Here is a 16,759-nt window from a genome sequence, read left to right on the forward strand (position 1 = left end):
TGGAAGACGGAGTGTGGGAGAAGCGTAAGTATACTCACTTTGGCTGACCTGGTTAGGTCATTAAAGCGCTTCCTGCACTGGACCCAGGTTCGGGAGATGTTACTGCTGCTGGTGACCTCTTCTGCCACCTCGAGCCAGGCCTTCTTGGTGGCAGAAGCAGGCCACTTCCTCCTGTACGCTGGGAAAAAACATTTCCCTCCTCTTCCTGACCCCATTGAGCAGCACCTGGAGTGAGGAGTCTGAGAACCTTGGAGCAGCCTTGCCTCTGGCCTGCTCCATGCTGCCAATATAGTTCTTTGCTGCAGGAGGAGTATTGGAGGACTGCCACTTTAAATAGGGCTCCTCCTGCTGACCGCCTGTGATGCGGGTGCGCAGTGCGCCCGCTGCGCAGGTCTGCAATGAGAAACCCGGAAGCACGCACCCAGTCGACCCCCCGCTGGCAACCCGCCTCCCTTCTAATATCGGGCCCTACGTATGGAATAGACTCACAACAGAAGTATTTAATCCTATCTGAATTCACTCCAGGGAAAAATGACATGAATAAATATCTGTTCAGCAACAAGAATGCAGATAGACACAACTTATCAAATACTCCATGGGATGTGGTGGATCCTGAACTGTAGGGACTGAGATGACTTAACCATGGATCAGAGTTGTCACCTTCCACACCAGTGCTTCAGTTATGTCTTCCTTTTTCCTCAACTGAGGATTCCCCTCCACTGTAGTTGATAGGGCCTTCGACCGTGTCTGTCCCATTTCCCACACTTCTGCCCTCACCCCTTCCTCCCAGAATGAAGATAGGGTCCTCCGTGTCCTCGTCCACGACTCTTCCGATGCCCTCCACCACTTTTAACAGTTTCCAGTTTGCCAGCCCTAACCGTCTCCTTTTCATAATGGACGTCCAGTCCATCTACACCTCCATCCCCCACCAGGACGGCCTGTGGGCCCTCCGCTTTCTCCTTGAACAGAGACCCAACCAGTCCCCATCCTCCACCACCCTCCTTTGCCTGGCTGAACTTGTTCTTATATTGAACAACTTCTCCTTTGACTCCACTCACTTCCTCCAAATAAAAGGTGTTGCTATGGGAACCTGTATGGGTCCCAACTATGCCTACCTTTTTGTGGGATACATGGAACATTCCTTGTTCCAGTCCTACTGAGGTCCCCTCCCTCACCTCTTTTTCCAGTACATTGATGACTGAGTCGGTGTCATTTCCTGCTCTCGCCCTGAACTGGAAAATTTCATCAACTTTGCTTCCAATTTCCACCCCTCCCTCGCTTTCACATGGTCCATCTCCGACCCTTTCCTTCCCTTCCTCGACTTCTTTATCTCCATTTCTGGGGATAGGCTGTCAACCAATATCTATTATAAGCCCACCGACTCTCACAGCTAGCTTGATTACACTTCCTCCCACCCCGCTTCCTGTAAGGACTCCATTCCATTCTCCCAGTTTCTCTGTCTCCGTCGTTTCTGTCCTGACGATGTCACCTTTCACACCAGTGCTTCTGATATGTCTTCCTTTTTCCTCAACCAAGGATTCCCCTCCACTGTAGTTGACAGGGCCCTCGACCGTGTCTGTCTCATTTCCCGCACTCTGCCCTCACCCCTACCCCTCCCTCCCAGAACCACGAGAGGGTCCCCCTTGTCCTCACCTTCCACGCCACCAGCCTCTACATTCAATGTATCATCCTCCGCCATTTCCGCCATCTCCAGTGCGATGCCACCACCAAACACATCTTCCCCTCCCCTTTCAGCATTCCGAAGGGACCATACCTGGTCCACTCTTCCATCGCCCCCAACACCCACTCCCCTTCTTACGGCACCTTCCCGTGTGAGTGCATGAGGTGCAACACCTGCCCTCCTCTCTTCCCACTGTCAAAGGCCCCAAACACTCCTTCCAGGTGAAACAACGATTTATTTGAACTCCTTTCAATTTACTATACTGTATTCGCTGCTCACGATACGGTCTCCTCTACATTGGGGAAACCAAATGCAGACTGGGTGATCGTTTTGCTGAACACCTCCGCTTAGTCCGCAAGTGTGACCCTGACCTTCCAGTCACTTGCCATTTTAATTCTTTGTCCCACTCCCACTGTGACCTCTCTGCCCTTGGCCTCTTTCACGGTTCTAATGAAGCTCAATGGAAGCTCGAGGAACAGCACCTCATCTTTCGATTAGGCACTTTACAACCTTACAGACTCAACATTAATTTCAATAATAAAAACAGGAAATGCTGGAAAAGGTCAGCAAGTTAGGCAGCATTGCAGGGAAAGAAACAGAGTCAATGTTTCAGGTCGAAGATGTTTCGTCAGAATCTGTTGCCATTGATTGCTCCTTTAGACCCATCTTTTGTTTCTTTACTTGTCTCATTACCACCCTCCATGCCGTTTACCATCTTCCTTTTTGTCATTTAATCACTTCGGCCCTCAACCCTATCACAAACCTTCCCTTTTGTTCTTTCCTCCCCTCCCCTTCCTCCCCACCTTTCCCTGGCTCTGTACTTGCTTAAAATTTGTCACGCTACACGTAACCCCACCAGCAAGGGGAAAAAAAAGTTATCTGTTTTTAATATTCTCTCTCTCTCTCTGCCTTTTGGGTCTCTTTCTCTCCGTCTGTGTAATTTCACACAATGTGTATTCAGCATACTGGGACCTACTATTTTCCATGGCTAACCTGTCTGAACACCAACGACACCTTTGATTGGTGTGATGGTGTCCCAGCCTAATATAAGATATGCGATTTGAGAACCTTTCACTCACTCACCTGACGAAGGAGATAATCTCCGAAAGCTTGTGATTTTAAAATAAAATTGTTGGACTATAACCTGGTGTTGTAAGATTCCTTACATTTGCTTAAAATTTGTTTAATCTTCAACTTTTTCCAATTCTGACGAATAGTCTTTGTCCTGAAACATCAACTCAGTTTCTTTCTCCACAGATGCTGCCTGATTTGCTGAGTATTTCCAGCATTTTCTGTTTTCATTTCAGACTTGTAAGTGTGGACTGGACTTACTTTTGCTTGTTTACTTTCTGAAGGTCAAAGGAAAATTTCATAGAGCTTTATCTTCTTGGGGATTTAGCTGTGGTTGGTAATCTGTTTTAAGAGACTGAGTAGATTGGTTAGAGTCAATAAAAAGACAAATTTTACAGTTCTCCTTTAAACACTTTTCTTCTGCTCGTTCTGTCTTCCTTTTCCTCCTCCATATTCTTTCATTTCCCCAATCGCTTTTCTATTTTTATTATTTTGTCGATCACAAAAATCACAGCCAGGCAGGTTGTGAAAGAAAAATACAATAAAAGGAGTCAGAGGAAAAAAGAGAAATGAGATGAGAAGAAAAAGATGAAAAAATGAAAGAAACGTAAACAAGGTAAAGACAGGAAAAATGTCATCCAAAGAGTATAGGAATACCACTTTTACCCTATACTGAAGGATGCAGTATCAGTTCTATTTTCTCAGTGATGTAATTGGGAGCCTGTTTTTACTACCTACTTGCATAGCATTGCTGTGGGGTTGAGGAGGACAGAGTTCCACATATAGTTCTCAAACACGTGCAGATTTCATTGCTCAACGACTCCCATTGGCAGTGTGATTTTAATAACAAAGTAGCTGACAAGAAGTCAATTGTTAAAATATGAATAAACCACCAAAGTTAATTTTTAATTCAAAAGCTTAACTTGTTTGGCAGGACTTTGAACTATCTGATTTTTAATTTTATGTCCATCCGCTCCCAAGTAATTTCTGATAGCTGATTGGCTGAAAGCACCTTGTCACATAAGTAGCAGGAAGCATGACTCAGTCAGTAACTGAAGAATACCAATGGCCTGGAATAGCTGCAGTAGCAAAAACAGAACAGCAAACTCTAATACAAGTACTGACAGATCGTTCCCCTGGTGGTGCATGTGATGGAGGGAACTCGTTTATATTTTTGGTGGGTGATAACTCCAGCATGCAGCTTGTGACTGAAAATCTCACGCTAGAATTTGTCTCATGTTGACAGCCTCATGCAATGTGTAGTTTTGTTTCTAAGAAAATAGATTTTATCAGCTTGGTTCTGAAAGTAGCTTGGCTCTGAGTCATGGTATGATGCCTCACTCCAGAACTTGAGCATCATAATCTGGGCTGACATTTCAGTACTGTACTATGAGAGTAAATCATAGAATCTTACAGCACAGGAGGAGGGCATTCAGCCCATCATACCTGTGCCGACTCTTTGAAAGAGCTAGCCAATTAGTCCCACTCCCCTGCTCTTTCCCCATTGTCCTGCCAACGTTTCCATTTTAAAAACATATCCAATTCCCTTTTGAAAGTTACTATTGAATCTGTTTCCACCATCCTTTCAGGTAGTGCATTCTTTTATTTTTATTCGTTCATGGGATGTGGGCGTCGCTGGCAAGGGGTCAAATGTAGCAGATGCTGGGGTTTGTATTAAAAACAGATAACTTTTTTTGCTGGGAATCGCAGCAGGTCCGGCCGCATCTATTTATGGAGAACAAGCCAACTACGGCTTGAGTCTGGATGACTCTACGTCAGGTGGGGTTACATGTAGCGTGACATGAACCCAAGATCCGCACCCATGAGGACGGCCTCAACCGGGACCTTGGGTGTCTTTCTGGTCTCTCTCTCTCTCTAATTTGACCCCATGTGACCCCACCTCAGTATTCTTGGATGTAATGTTTCCCTGACTAACCTGTCTGAACACCATTCACTCCTTTGATTGCTGTGATTATCTCTCTGCCAAGGTGTGATAAAGGGCAGTTAGAAAGATTATCTGTAATCACCAGGCATTGTTCTCTGACTATATATACTGTGCCTTTATGCAACTCTTCACTTACCTGACGAAGGAGCAAAGCTCCGAAAGCTTGTGATTTCAAATAAATCTGTTGGACTATAACCTGGTGTTGTGCGACTACTTACATTTGTCCACCCCAGTCCATCACCGGCATCTCCACATCGAGAATAATCCCAGCTTCTCTTGTCTCTCCACATAACTGAAGTCCCTGATTCCTGATACCATTCTGGTAAATCTTCTCTGCACACTCTTCGAGGCCTTAACATCCTTCCTAAAGTGTAGTGCCCAGAATTGGACACAATACTCCAGCTGAGGCCTAACCAGTGATTTATAAAGGTTTAGCATAATTTCCTTGCTTTTGTATACTATGCTTCTATTTATAAAGCTAAGGAACCCGTATGCTTTTTTAACAGTCTCACCAGCTTGTGCTGCCATCAAAGATTTGTGTATGTGAACTCCCAGGTCTCTCTGTTCCTGTGCCCCTTTTAAAATTGCCTCTCCTCATTCTTCATTCCAAAATGTATCACTTCATACCTTTCTGCATTAAATTTCATTTGTCATGTGTCTGCCAATTTCACCAGTTTGTCTATGTCCTTCTGAAGTCTGTTACTATCCTCCTCACTGTTTTCTACATTTCCAAGTTTTGTGCCATCTGAAAACTTTAAAATTCTGCCTCTTATATCCAAGTCCAGGTCATTAATATATATCAAAAAGAAGTGTGGACCTAATATCGATCTGTGGGGGACACAACTGATACTTCCCTCCAGTCTGAAAAACAACTGATCACCACTACTCTGCTTTCTATCTCTTAGCCAATTTTGTATCCACACTGCCACTGCCCCTTTAATCTCGTGGGCTTCAATTGTGCTAACAAGTCTAAAAGAAAAAGACTTGCATTTATATAGCGCCTTTCACGACGTCCGGACGTCCTAAAGGGCTTTACAACCAATGAAGTACTTTTGAAGTGTAGTCACTGTTGTAATTATTATATGGCACTTTATCGAATGCCTTTTGAAAGTCCATATACACATCAATTGCACTACCTTCATCAACCCTCTCTGTTATTTCATCGAAGAACTCAATCAAGTTTGTCAGACATGATTTGCCTTTAACAAATCCACATTGGCTGTCATTTATTAACCCATGTTCTTCCCAGATTATGGTCTCTCAAAGTTTCCCCACCACCAACGTTAGGTTGATTGGTCTATAGTTACTGGTTTATCCTCCCCTTTTTGAACAGGGGTGTAACATTTGCAACCACCCAGTCCTCTGGCACCACTCCCATATCCTCAGCAACCTAGAATGCATCCCATCCGGACTGGATGACTTTTCTTGTGTTGCATCGTCAAAGGTGTTAAACTGAATTTGCTGCTTCAGGTGGTCGTTAACGATCCCATGGCACTATTTGCAGAAGAGTAGGAAGTTCTCCTGAGCCACATTCCTCCCTGAACCCTACCTCCAAAAAAATGAACTGCTCCTTCCATTGCTGCACATAACAGTAACTTCAACTTCAAGAAGTCATTCATCAAGGTTGAGCTGTGGCTCAGTGGTAGTACGCTTGCCTGAGTCAGAAGGTTGTGGGTTTAAGCCACACTTCAGGATTTAAGCGCATAATGTCAACTGACACTTCAGTGAAATACTGAGGGAGTGCTGCACTGTCAGAGGTGCTGTCTTTTGGATAAGACGTTAAACTGAGGTCCTGTCTGCCCTCTCAGATGGTTGTAAAGGATCCTATGGCACTATTTTAAGAGCAGGGGAGTTCTCCTGGTGTCCTGGCTAACATTTAACTCTCAACCAACATCACTAAAACAGTTTAATTGATCATTTATCTCATTACTGTTTGTGGGGCCTTGCTGTGCAGAAATTGGCTGCTGCATTTCCTTACATTACAACAGTAACTGCACTTCAAAAGTATTTAATTGGTGGTTAAGCGCTTTGGGACGTCTTGAGGTTGTGAAATGCACTATATAAATTCAAGTTATTTATTTCTCATTGGATGTGAATGCTTTAGGAGATCCTAAGAGATGTGATCACGTGCTATACAAATGCAAGTTCTTTCTCTGGTAACATTTTTATACAATTTTTAAATCCTCCATTTCCAGCAACCTCCACAATCACTGTGGCGAACGGTCGCATGCGCAGTCTCTGTCGGAGCAGGAGCGTCGCGTATACGCATGTCCAGTTTAACGCGCCTGCGCGCTGTGTCTCCACAAAAAACGGAACTTTTTTTTCGTTATGGCGGCGCAGATTGACTGTGAATTCCTGGTGAAGAAAGCTCGGGATTTAGTGACGGAGGATCCTTGGGCCGCCAAAGCCTGGTTAATCACCGCCAGGACCTTGTACCCTACGGATTTTGGGATTCAGGTCGGTGTGAGTCAGAGAAAGGGGAGAGGCGGGGCCTCTTGTGTCAGCGCCAGCGGCTCGTAGTAAAGATGGGGGAATGGATGATGATGATGATGAGGGGGGGGGGGGAATGGATGATGATGATGATGAGGGGGGGGGGGAATGGATGATGATGATGAGGGGGGGGGGAATGGATGATGATGATGATGAGGGGGGGGGGAATGGATGATGATGATGAGGGGGGGGGGAATGGATGATGATGAGGGGGATGGGGAATGGATGATGATGATGAGGGGGGTGGGGAATGGATGATGATGATGAGGGGGGTGGGGAATGGATGATGATGATGATGAGGGGGGTGGGGAATGGATGATGATGATGATGAGGGGGGTGGGGAATGGATGATGATGATGATGAGGGGGGTGGGGAATGGATGATGATGATGAGGGGGGTGGGGAATGGATGATGATGATGAGGGGGGTGGGGAATGGATGATGATGATGAGGGGGGTGGGGAATGGATGATGATGATGAGGGGGGTGGGGAATGGATGATGATGATGAGGGGGGTGGGGAATGGATGATGATGATGAGGGCGGTGGGGAATGGATGATGATGATGAGGGGGGGGGAACGGATGATGATGATGGGGGAGGAGAACGGATGATGATGAGGGGGGAAGAGAGGAGAGGTGTCTGTATTGTACCCGTAGAATTTCACTTTTTAGTGCCTCCCACTGGCTTGCCACTGATTTCTCCTCAAGTAGTTGTGTCCGGTCCACTTCTGCCAAATCACCTCTTAGTTCTGTAAAATTTGCCTTCCCCCCAATTTAAAACGTTTGCTCCTGATTTAACTCTGGACTTTTCCATAATAATGCTAAAACTAACTGAATTGTGGTCACTATCCCCAATATGGTCACCCACTGTCACTTCACCCACATGCCCATCTTCATTTCCCAGGACTAAATCTAGAATTGCATCCCCTCTTGTTGGGCTTGTCATGGGCAAAAGAGTAACTAGGGAGAGAGTAGGGCCTCTTAAGGATCAACAAGGTCATCTATGTGCGGAACCACGAGATGGGTGAGATCCTGAATGAATATTTCACATCGGTATTTACGGTTGAGAAAGGCATGGATGTTAGGGAACTTGGGGAAATAAATAGTGATGTCTTGAGGAGTGTACATATTACAGAGAGGGAGGTGCTGGAAGTCTTAACGCGCATCAAGGTAGATAAATCTCCGGGACCTGATGAAATGTATCCCAGGACGTTATGGGAGGTTAGGGAGGAAATTGCGGGTCCCCTAGCAGAGATATTTGAATCATCGACAGCTACAGGTGAGGTGCCTGATGATTGGAGGGTAGCAAATGTTGTACCTTTGTTTAAGAAGGGCGGCAGGGAAAAGCCTGGGAACTACAGACCGGTGAGCCTGACATCTGTAGTGGGTAAGTTGTTAGAGGGTATTCTGGGAGACAGGATCTACAGGCATTTGGAGAGGCAGGGACTGATTAGGAACAGTCAGCATGGTTTTGTGAGAGGAAAATCATGTCTCACGAATTTGATTGAGTTTTTTGAAGGGGTAACCAAGAAGATAGATGAGGGCTGTGCAGTAGACGTGGTCTACATGGACTTTAGCAAAGCCTTTGACAAGGTACCGCATGGTAGGTTGTTACATAAGGTTAAATCTCACGGGATCCAAGGTGAGGTAGCCAATTGGATACAAAATTGGCTTGACGACAGAAGACAGAGGGTGGTTGTAGAGGGTTGATTTTCAAACTGGAGGCCTGTGTCCAGCGGTGTGCCTCAGGGATCGGTGCTGGGTCCGCTGTTATTTGTTATTTATATTAATGATTTGGATGAGAATTTAGGAGGCATGGTTAGTAAGTTTGCAGATGACACCAAGATTGGTGGCATTGTGGACAGTGAAGAAGGTTATCTAGGATTGCAACGGGATCTTGATAAATTGGACCAGTGGGCCGATGAATGGCAGATGGAGTTTAATTTAGATAAATGTGAGTGATGCATTTTGGTAGATCGAATCGGGCCAGGACCTACTCCGTTAATGGTAGGGCGTTGGGGAGAGTTATAGAACAAAGAGATCTAGGAGTACAGGTTCATAGCTCCTTGAAAGTGGAGTCACAGGTGGATAGGGTGGTGAAGAAGGCATTCGGCATGCTTGGTTTCATTGGTCAGAACATTGAATACAGGAGTTGGGATGTCTTGTTGAAGTTGTACAAGACATTAGTAAGGCCACACTTGGAATACTGTGTACAGTTCTGGTCACCCTATTATAGAAAGGATATTATTAAACTAGAAAGAGTGCAGAAAAGATTTACTAGGATGCTACCGGGACTTGATGGTTTGACTTATTGGGAGAGGTTAGATAGACTGGGACTTTTTTCCCTGGAGAGTAGGAGGTTTAGGGGTGATCTTATAGAAGTCTATAAAATAATGAGGGGCATAGATAAGGTAGATAGTCAAAATCTTTTCCCAAAGGTAGGGGAGTCTATAACGAGGGGACATAGATTTAAGGTGAGAGGGGAGAGATACAAAAGGGTCCAGAGGGGCAATTTTTTCACTCAAAGGGTGGTGAGTGTCTGGAACGAGCTGCCAGAGGCAGTAGTAGAGGCAGGTACAATTTTGTCTTTTAAAAAGCATTTGGACAGTTACATGGGTAAGATGGGTATAGAGGGATATGGGCCAAGTGCAGGCAATTGGGACCAGCTTAGTGGTATAAACTGGGCGACATAGACATGTTGGGCCGAAGGGCCTGTTTCCATGTTGTAACTTCTATGATGATGATTGGGGGGGGGGGAGAACGGATGATGATGATGATGTCGGGGGGTGGGGGGGGAACGGTTGATGATGATGATGTCGGGGGGGGGGGGGGAACGGATGATGATGATGATGATGATGATGTCGGCGGGGGGGGGAACGGATGATGATGATGATGATGTCGGGGGGGGGGAACGGATGATGATGATGGGGGGGGGGAATGGATGATGATGATGTCGGGGGGGAACGGATGATGATGATGTCGGGGGGGAACGGATGATGATGATGTCGGGGGGGGGAACGGATGATGATGATGTCGGGGGGGGGAAACGGATGATGATGATGTCGGGGGGGGGGAAACGGATGATGATGATGTCGGGGGGGAACGGATGATGATGATGTCGGGGGGGAACGGATGATGATGATGTCGGGGGGAACGGATGATGATGATGTCGGGGGGAACGGATGATGATGATGTCGGGGGAGAACGGATGATGATGATGTCGGGGGGGAACGGATGATGATGATGTCGGGGGGGGAACGGATGATGATGATGTCGGGGGGGGGAACGGATGATGATGATGTCGGGGGGGGGAACGGATGATGATGATGATGATGTCGGGGGGGAACGGATGATGATGATGTCGGGGGGAACGGATGATGATGATGTCGGGGGAGAACGGATGATGATGATGTCGGGGGGGGAACGGATGATGATGATGTCGGGGGGGGAACGGATGATGATGATGTCGGGGGGGGGGAACGGATGATGATGATGTCGGGGGGGGAACGGATGATGATGATGTCGGGGGGGGAACGGATGATGATGATGTCGGGGGGGGGAACGGATGATGATGATGTCGGGGGGGGGAACGGATGATGATGATGTCGGGGGGGGGAACGGATGATGATGATGTCGGGGGGGAACGGATGATGATGATGACGATGTCGGGGGGGGGAACGGATGATGATGATGATGATGATGTCGGGGGGGAACGGATGATGATGATGATGTCGGGGGGGAACGGATGATGATGATGACGATGTCGGGGGGGGGGAACGGATGATGATGATGACGATGTCGGGGGGGGGGAACGGATGATGATGACGATGTCGGGGGGGGGAACGGATGATGACTATGTCGGGGGGGGAACGGATGATGATGATGATGTCGGGGGGGGGAACGGATGATGATGATGATGATGTCGGGGGGGGGGAACGGATGATGATGATGATGTCGGGGGGGAACGGATGATGATGATGATGATGTCGGGGGGGAACGGATGATGATGATGATGATGATGTCGGGGGGGAACGGATGATGATGATGATGTCGGGGGGGGAACGGATGATGATGATGATGATGTCGGGGGGGAACGGATGATGATGATGATGATGTCGGGGGGGGAACGGATGATGATGATGATGATGTCGGGGGGGAACGGATGATGATGATGATGATGTCGGGGGGGAACGGATGATGATGATGATGATGTCGGGGGGGGAACGGATGATGATGATGATGATGTCGGGGGGGGGAACGGATGATGATGATGATGTCGGGGGGGAACGGATGATGATGATGATGTCGGGGGGAACGGATGATGATGATGATGATGATGTCGGGGGGGAACGGATGATGATGATGATGATGATGTCGGGGGGGAACGGATGATGATGATGATGATGATGTCGGGGGGGAACGGATGATGATGATGATGATTTCGTGGGGGGAACGGATGATGATGATGATGATGACGATGTCGGGGGGGGAACGGATGATGATGACGATGTCGGGGGGGAACGGATGATGATGATGATGTCGGGGGGAACGGATGATGATGATGATGATGTCGGGGGGGGGAACGGATGATGATGATGATGTCGGGGGGGAACGGATGATGATGATGATGTCGGGGGGAACGGATGATGATGATGATGATGATGTCGGGGGGGAACGGATGATGATGATGATGATGATGTCGGGGGGGGAACGGATGATGATGATGATGATTTCGTGGGGGGAACGGATGATGATGATGATGATGACGATGTCGGGGGGGGAACGGATGATGATGACGATGTCGGGGGGAACGGATGATGATGATGACGATGTCGGGGGGGAACGGATGATGATGATGACGATGTCGGGGGGGAACGGATGATGATGATGACGATGTCGGGGGGGAACGGATGATGATGATGATGATGTCGGGGGGGGGAACGGATGATGATGATGATGTCGGGGGGGAACGGATGATGATGATGACGATGTCGGGGGGGAACGGATGATGATGATGACGATGTCGGGGGGGAACGGATGATGATGATGACGATGTCGGGGGGGAACGGATGATGATGACGATGTCGGGGGGGGAACGGATGATGATGACGATGTCGGGGGGGGGAACGGATGATGATGATGATGTCGGGGGGGAACGGATGATGATGATGACGATGTCGGGGGGGGAACGGATGATGATGATGACGATGTCGGGGGGGGGAACGGATGATGATGATGATGATGTCGGGGGGGGGGAACGGATGATGATGATGATGTCGGGGGGGGAACGGATGATGATGATGATGATGATGTCGGGGGGGGGAACGGATGATGATGATGATGATGATGTCGGGGGGGGGAACGGATGATGTTGATGATGATGTCGGGGGGGGGGGGGGGAACGGTTGATGATGTCGGGGGGGTGGGAATGGGAATATTGTAGAACCTGACCTGAGCACGATGTCAGAGTCAGCAGTGACACCCTTCACTACGTCAAACTATTCCCATTTTTTACATATAAAGAACTTACAGCTCAGTACAGTGTATAATACTGACACTTGGATCTACACTGTCCATCTCTCCTAAAGACTGACATTCAACAACTCTGTACAGCCACCACTCTGTAAACCCTACATGAATGATCAGCAACTCTGTTCAATGTGCATTAGTAAAAAGTCCCTCAGACAGCTCTGTACAGTGTTCACTACTCAACGAAAGACAGGTCTGTACGGTGCGTATTGTTAACATTGACATCCCAGTTCAGGGTGCATAACTCATCATTGGCAGCTTTATATAGTATATATAATAAAAGATTTAAAGGTTAGTACATCACACTGCCTTTACTTTGCAACTTGTTCAGGCAGCTAACATGTAACGACAATAAAATGAGTGGTCCGTCTTATACATTTAGAATTAATAAAAGCTTGGGAGTAAGTTAAAGCCTTTCCACTTTAAAAAAAATGATTTCTTCAGAATCGTTTAATTAAAATCCAGCCTTGTAACTCCTTGATATTTTGTATTGTGCAATGCAGTGTAGAGCACTTTGAGTAGTTTCGGTTAGTATGGGATGTCTCATATCTGTAACTCGAGTTGAATCCAGCCCTGACTAATGGGAACAAAGTCTCCTCTTGCTCTCTTTCTGAGGATCACTAAGAAAATTTGGGCAGTCTCAACCCAGATTTTTGTGGATGTTCAGTGCAAAATGTGCCATGATTTGGCACTAAATTGGAAATCTCAGTCAGAAAGGACATAGAATGCCTGCTGTAGGAAATAGAAATATCGCATTGCTGTAGTGGGAGTTTTTTTCTGAGATTAATGCTAGACCAAATGTTTAAGGCAGAAAAGAAAACTTTACTCTGCATTTGACTTGACCAGGGACGATTGATACTGACACACGAAGACAAGAGTCTTTTGTGCTTACCTTAATGAACACAAAAGTTTACCAATTATTATTTGAAATCAGCTAATTTCAAACACTTATTTACTGAAATACATCGGTCAGTACTATTAAGAAATCATACCTAAATGTTTTAGACTAATTTACCGATTTTTTTTTCCCCCCTCCCCCTCCAACTAATATTGTAATTGTTTCTATTCATGGCTATAAACAAAAGTGGAAAGTGTGTTTCAACATGTTTTGTTATTGCACTAGTGCCAGTAGCCTCTGTAAGCCATGGTCTAAATGACAAGATCAGAATATAGATATGTAACTGGATGGGATGGCTGAGTCACAAGTACATATGTATTTAAAATCTGTATTTAGTTTAGGGAAGATACCACATAAAACTTGCTTCTTGATTTAGATGGATCCTGAGATCACCATGAAATTGTCAGTTTCACTTCCAGATTTAATATCTGGTGTCCTTTAATTTGTTGTTACACATGCTGTTAATGAAATTGGGGGTCAGTGAGCAGGTTGCTGATAATAATTGAAACTGGACTTTTACTCTCGCTTGTTCTCCCTGAAAATTAGGCTGAGCTGTAACTGAAATCATATGTTAAATGTTTTAGATTAGTTTACTGATTTTTTTCCATTGATATTTTAATGGTCTCTGTTCATAGTATGAAATGTACACAGTTGAGCGAAATGCTGAGAGAACAGCTTCAGCTGGAAGACTCCTATATGACATGTAAGTAATACAACAAACAGTTTTCCACACAAGCAGGACACCAATAATATAACAGTGCATTGAGATAGTGCCAGGCATCTATCTCTATGGGAGATGAAAAGAAGAAACTGCAAGTACTGGAAATCTGAAATCAAAACAAAATGCTGGAAATACACAAAAAGCTCGCTAGCATCTGAACAGAAAAAAGATAGGGTGAATTTTTTGGGTGTAGACCATTCACTAGAACACATTCTCTTGGGAGCTTGTGTAGGATCTGAACACAAAATAATCACTTTATTGCAGGAGTGTTTTCTCTTTTTAACCCTGAAATTGAAGCATTAATATTTTCTACTGTTGTAGCATCAATCGATGGAATTATAAATGTGAGAAATCCTTTTGGGCAGCAAGAGGGAGACGATGTTAACTCATGTAATGTTCCAATTAGGTATCGTCTGTATTGGGTAGTGAAACCCTGTACCAATTCTGGCCTCTTGCGCATCCCCGATTTTAATCGCTCCACCATTGGTGGCTGTGCCTTCAGCTACCTACACCCTAAGCTTTGGAATTCCCATCCTAAACCTCTTCTCCCCTCTACCTCTCCTCCTTTAAGACGCTGCTTAAAGTCTACCTCTTTGACCAAGCTTTTGGTCACCTGTTCTGATATCTCCTTACGTGGCTTGGTGTCAAATTTTGTTTGATAACGCTGTTGTGAAGTGCCTTGGGATAGTTAAAGGCGCTATATAAATGCAAGTTGTTGTTGTTATCCCAGAATTACAAATCAAACTTTTATATTCCTATATAATTTATCCAGTTTTATTTGGGTTAATGCATCTGAGCTAGCCACAATTAACCTGAATTTAAGACTTAATTATGTTATAACTTTGTACTGTTACGTAGAGGTACTTGTACTACATTCCAGAACAGTGAAGTATTAGTGTTTGCATTGCAAATATCTCAGTGCGTTTTTTTAAAAAACAGGTTTGTAAATTTTCCTGACCAGCCAATGGTATGGAGGGAAATAAGCGTCATTACAGCAGCACTGCGTAATGATTCTCAGGACAAGCAGACACAGTTTTTACGAGGTAAAAAATGGTTTCATTTTTCTTACTGCCCTACATAGTGTGTTTTAAAAAGAATCAAAATCGTCGAATAGAGGTAAACCAACTAACTGTACTACTGAGTGGTGTGACATGAAATGGAATTTGTCATAATTTAGCCAGTGCACAGTTCTGTTTAGAGAGGGGGCAAGGGTTAGGAGAGTACTGAGTGACTAACAGAGTAATGAATGGAGGGAGAAATTGGAAGATGAGTTAGCCCAGGCTATCCTTGTGTGATCCCTAGCATCTGGCTTAAGATGCAGTGCTGGTGGATGCCTGGGTGCACATTGGGTGCCTGACTCCTTGAATACAAAGTGATGCACGACGTGGAATCACAGTTTGTAAGAATTTTCTGTTGCACAAAATCTTGCATACTTTCAACTAGTGGAAAGTTTCTCAAAATCCAAATGGCATATTGTTGTTATTTTTATTGCATCATAAATGTTATATTAGATGGAGGACAGTGAATTTCTGAATAATTCACAATCCAGAATGGCCCATTATCCTGTGGGGTTCTGTGTCACAAATCAAATTTTAACCAGGCACCATAGCATCTCATTCAAAAAAATGTCAAAGTTGTCACCAGTGAAAAACTATGCCAGTTTAGGAAAAAATAAACTAACCTCCATATGCTAGTTGATGGTCAGCAAATTACAGGCAATAATCTAATCTTGGATTTTAGCTAACTGAGTTTAGCTGTCATCATTTATGTAGCCATCTGATCCTCTTGATTGGATTGCTGACTTGTAATTCAACATCAGCCCTCTAATATTTTCTGTATACAGAAGGCTTCTATTTTGAAATAAATATTGGTTTCTAGTGGTATGAATTGAATTAAAATAAAAAGCAAGGAGGCACAGCGATTTTGCATCTTAATTCTTTGTGCCGCAGATGGTAGGACTGAGATTGAAGCCTGCAGTTCCTCACACAACAAATTCCTGATTTCTACTTTGCAAGTAGGGGGGGAAGGGGGTGTCCACTGGAGGCCAGATGTCCCCTAAAGAAGGGAAAGGGGAACAATGGAGGGTGAGTTACCCTGGGGTGCCTTTTATGTCTGCCAGTGGCCAGTTACAGAACTATATTAACAGAAATCTGGCAACAAGTCATCTTAGCTGGTGAATGATGCATGTAATGGGAAGGGATACGAAGGGGAAATGAGAAATAACCCTTAAATTAAAAAAAATCTGCAGATAAGTCAAGCATGAATACATGCATGTGACACCGTGCTTTGGAATTCTGTGCAAATTCAGTGATCTTCCTTTTTGTAAGAGAAGAGTAGTAAGGAGAAATAATTAGGCTCCAATTTGGCAAAATATGTTCCTGTACATAGGTACAGAAGTAGGCCATTTAGCCCCTCGAGCCTGTTCC

General features: G+C 45.4%; 1 protein-coding gene across 5 annotated transcripts in view; it reads left to right on the plus strand.

Moving 5' to 3' along the window:
* Positions 1 to 3,814: 3,814 nt before the first annotated feature.
* ints10 (integrator complex subunit 10) overlaps positions 3,815 to 16,759 on the plus strand; it is a 65,325-nt gene continuing 52,380 nt past the window's right edge. For 4 of the 5 annotated variants that reach the window (XM_067993653.1, XM_067993663.1, XM_067993670.1 and 1 more), the window contains exons 1-4: positions 3,815 to 3,929; positions 6,893 to 7,154; positions 14,248 to 14,315; positions 15,273 to 15,376. In XM_067993653.1, coding sequence (XP_067849754.1) covers positions 7,026 to 7,154; positions 14,248 to 14,315; positions 15,273 to 15,376 — 301 coding nt within the window. In that variant the 5' untranslated portion in view covers positions 3,815 to 3,929; positions 6,893 to 7,025. Of the gene's footprint in view, positions 3,930 to 6,892; positions 7,155 to 14,247; positions 14,316 to 15,272; positions 15,377 to 16,759 lie in introns of those variants that run through there. The other variant, XM_067993691.1, reaches the window with a different exon arrangement.

The sequence above is a fragment of the Heptranchias perlo genome, chromosome 1, assembly GCF_035084215.1.
Source record: "Heptranchias perlo isolate sHepPer1 chromosome 1, sHepPer1.hap1, whole genome shotgun sequence".
Classification (NCBI taxonomy): domain Eukaryota; kingdom Metazoa; phylum Chordata; class Chondrichthyes; order Hexanchiformes; family Hexanchidae; genus Heptranchias; species Heptranchias perlo.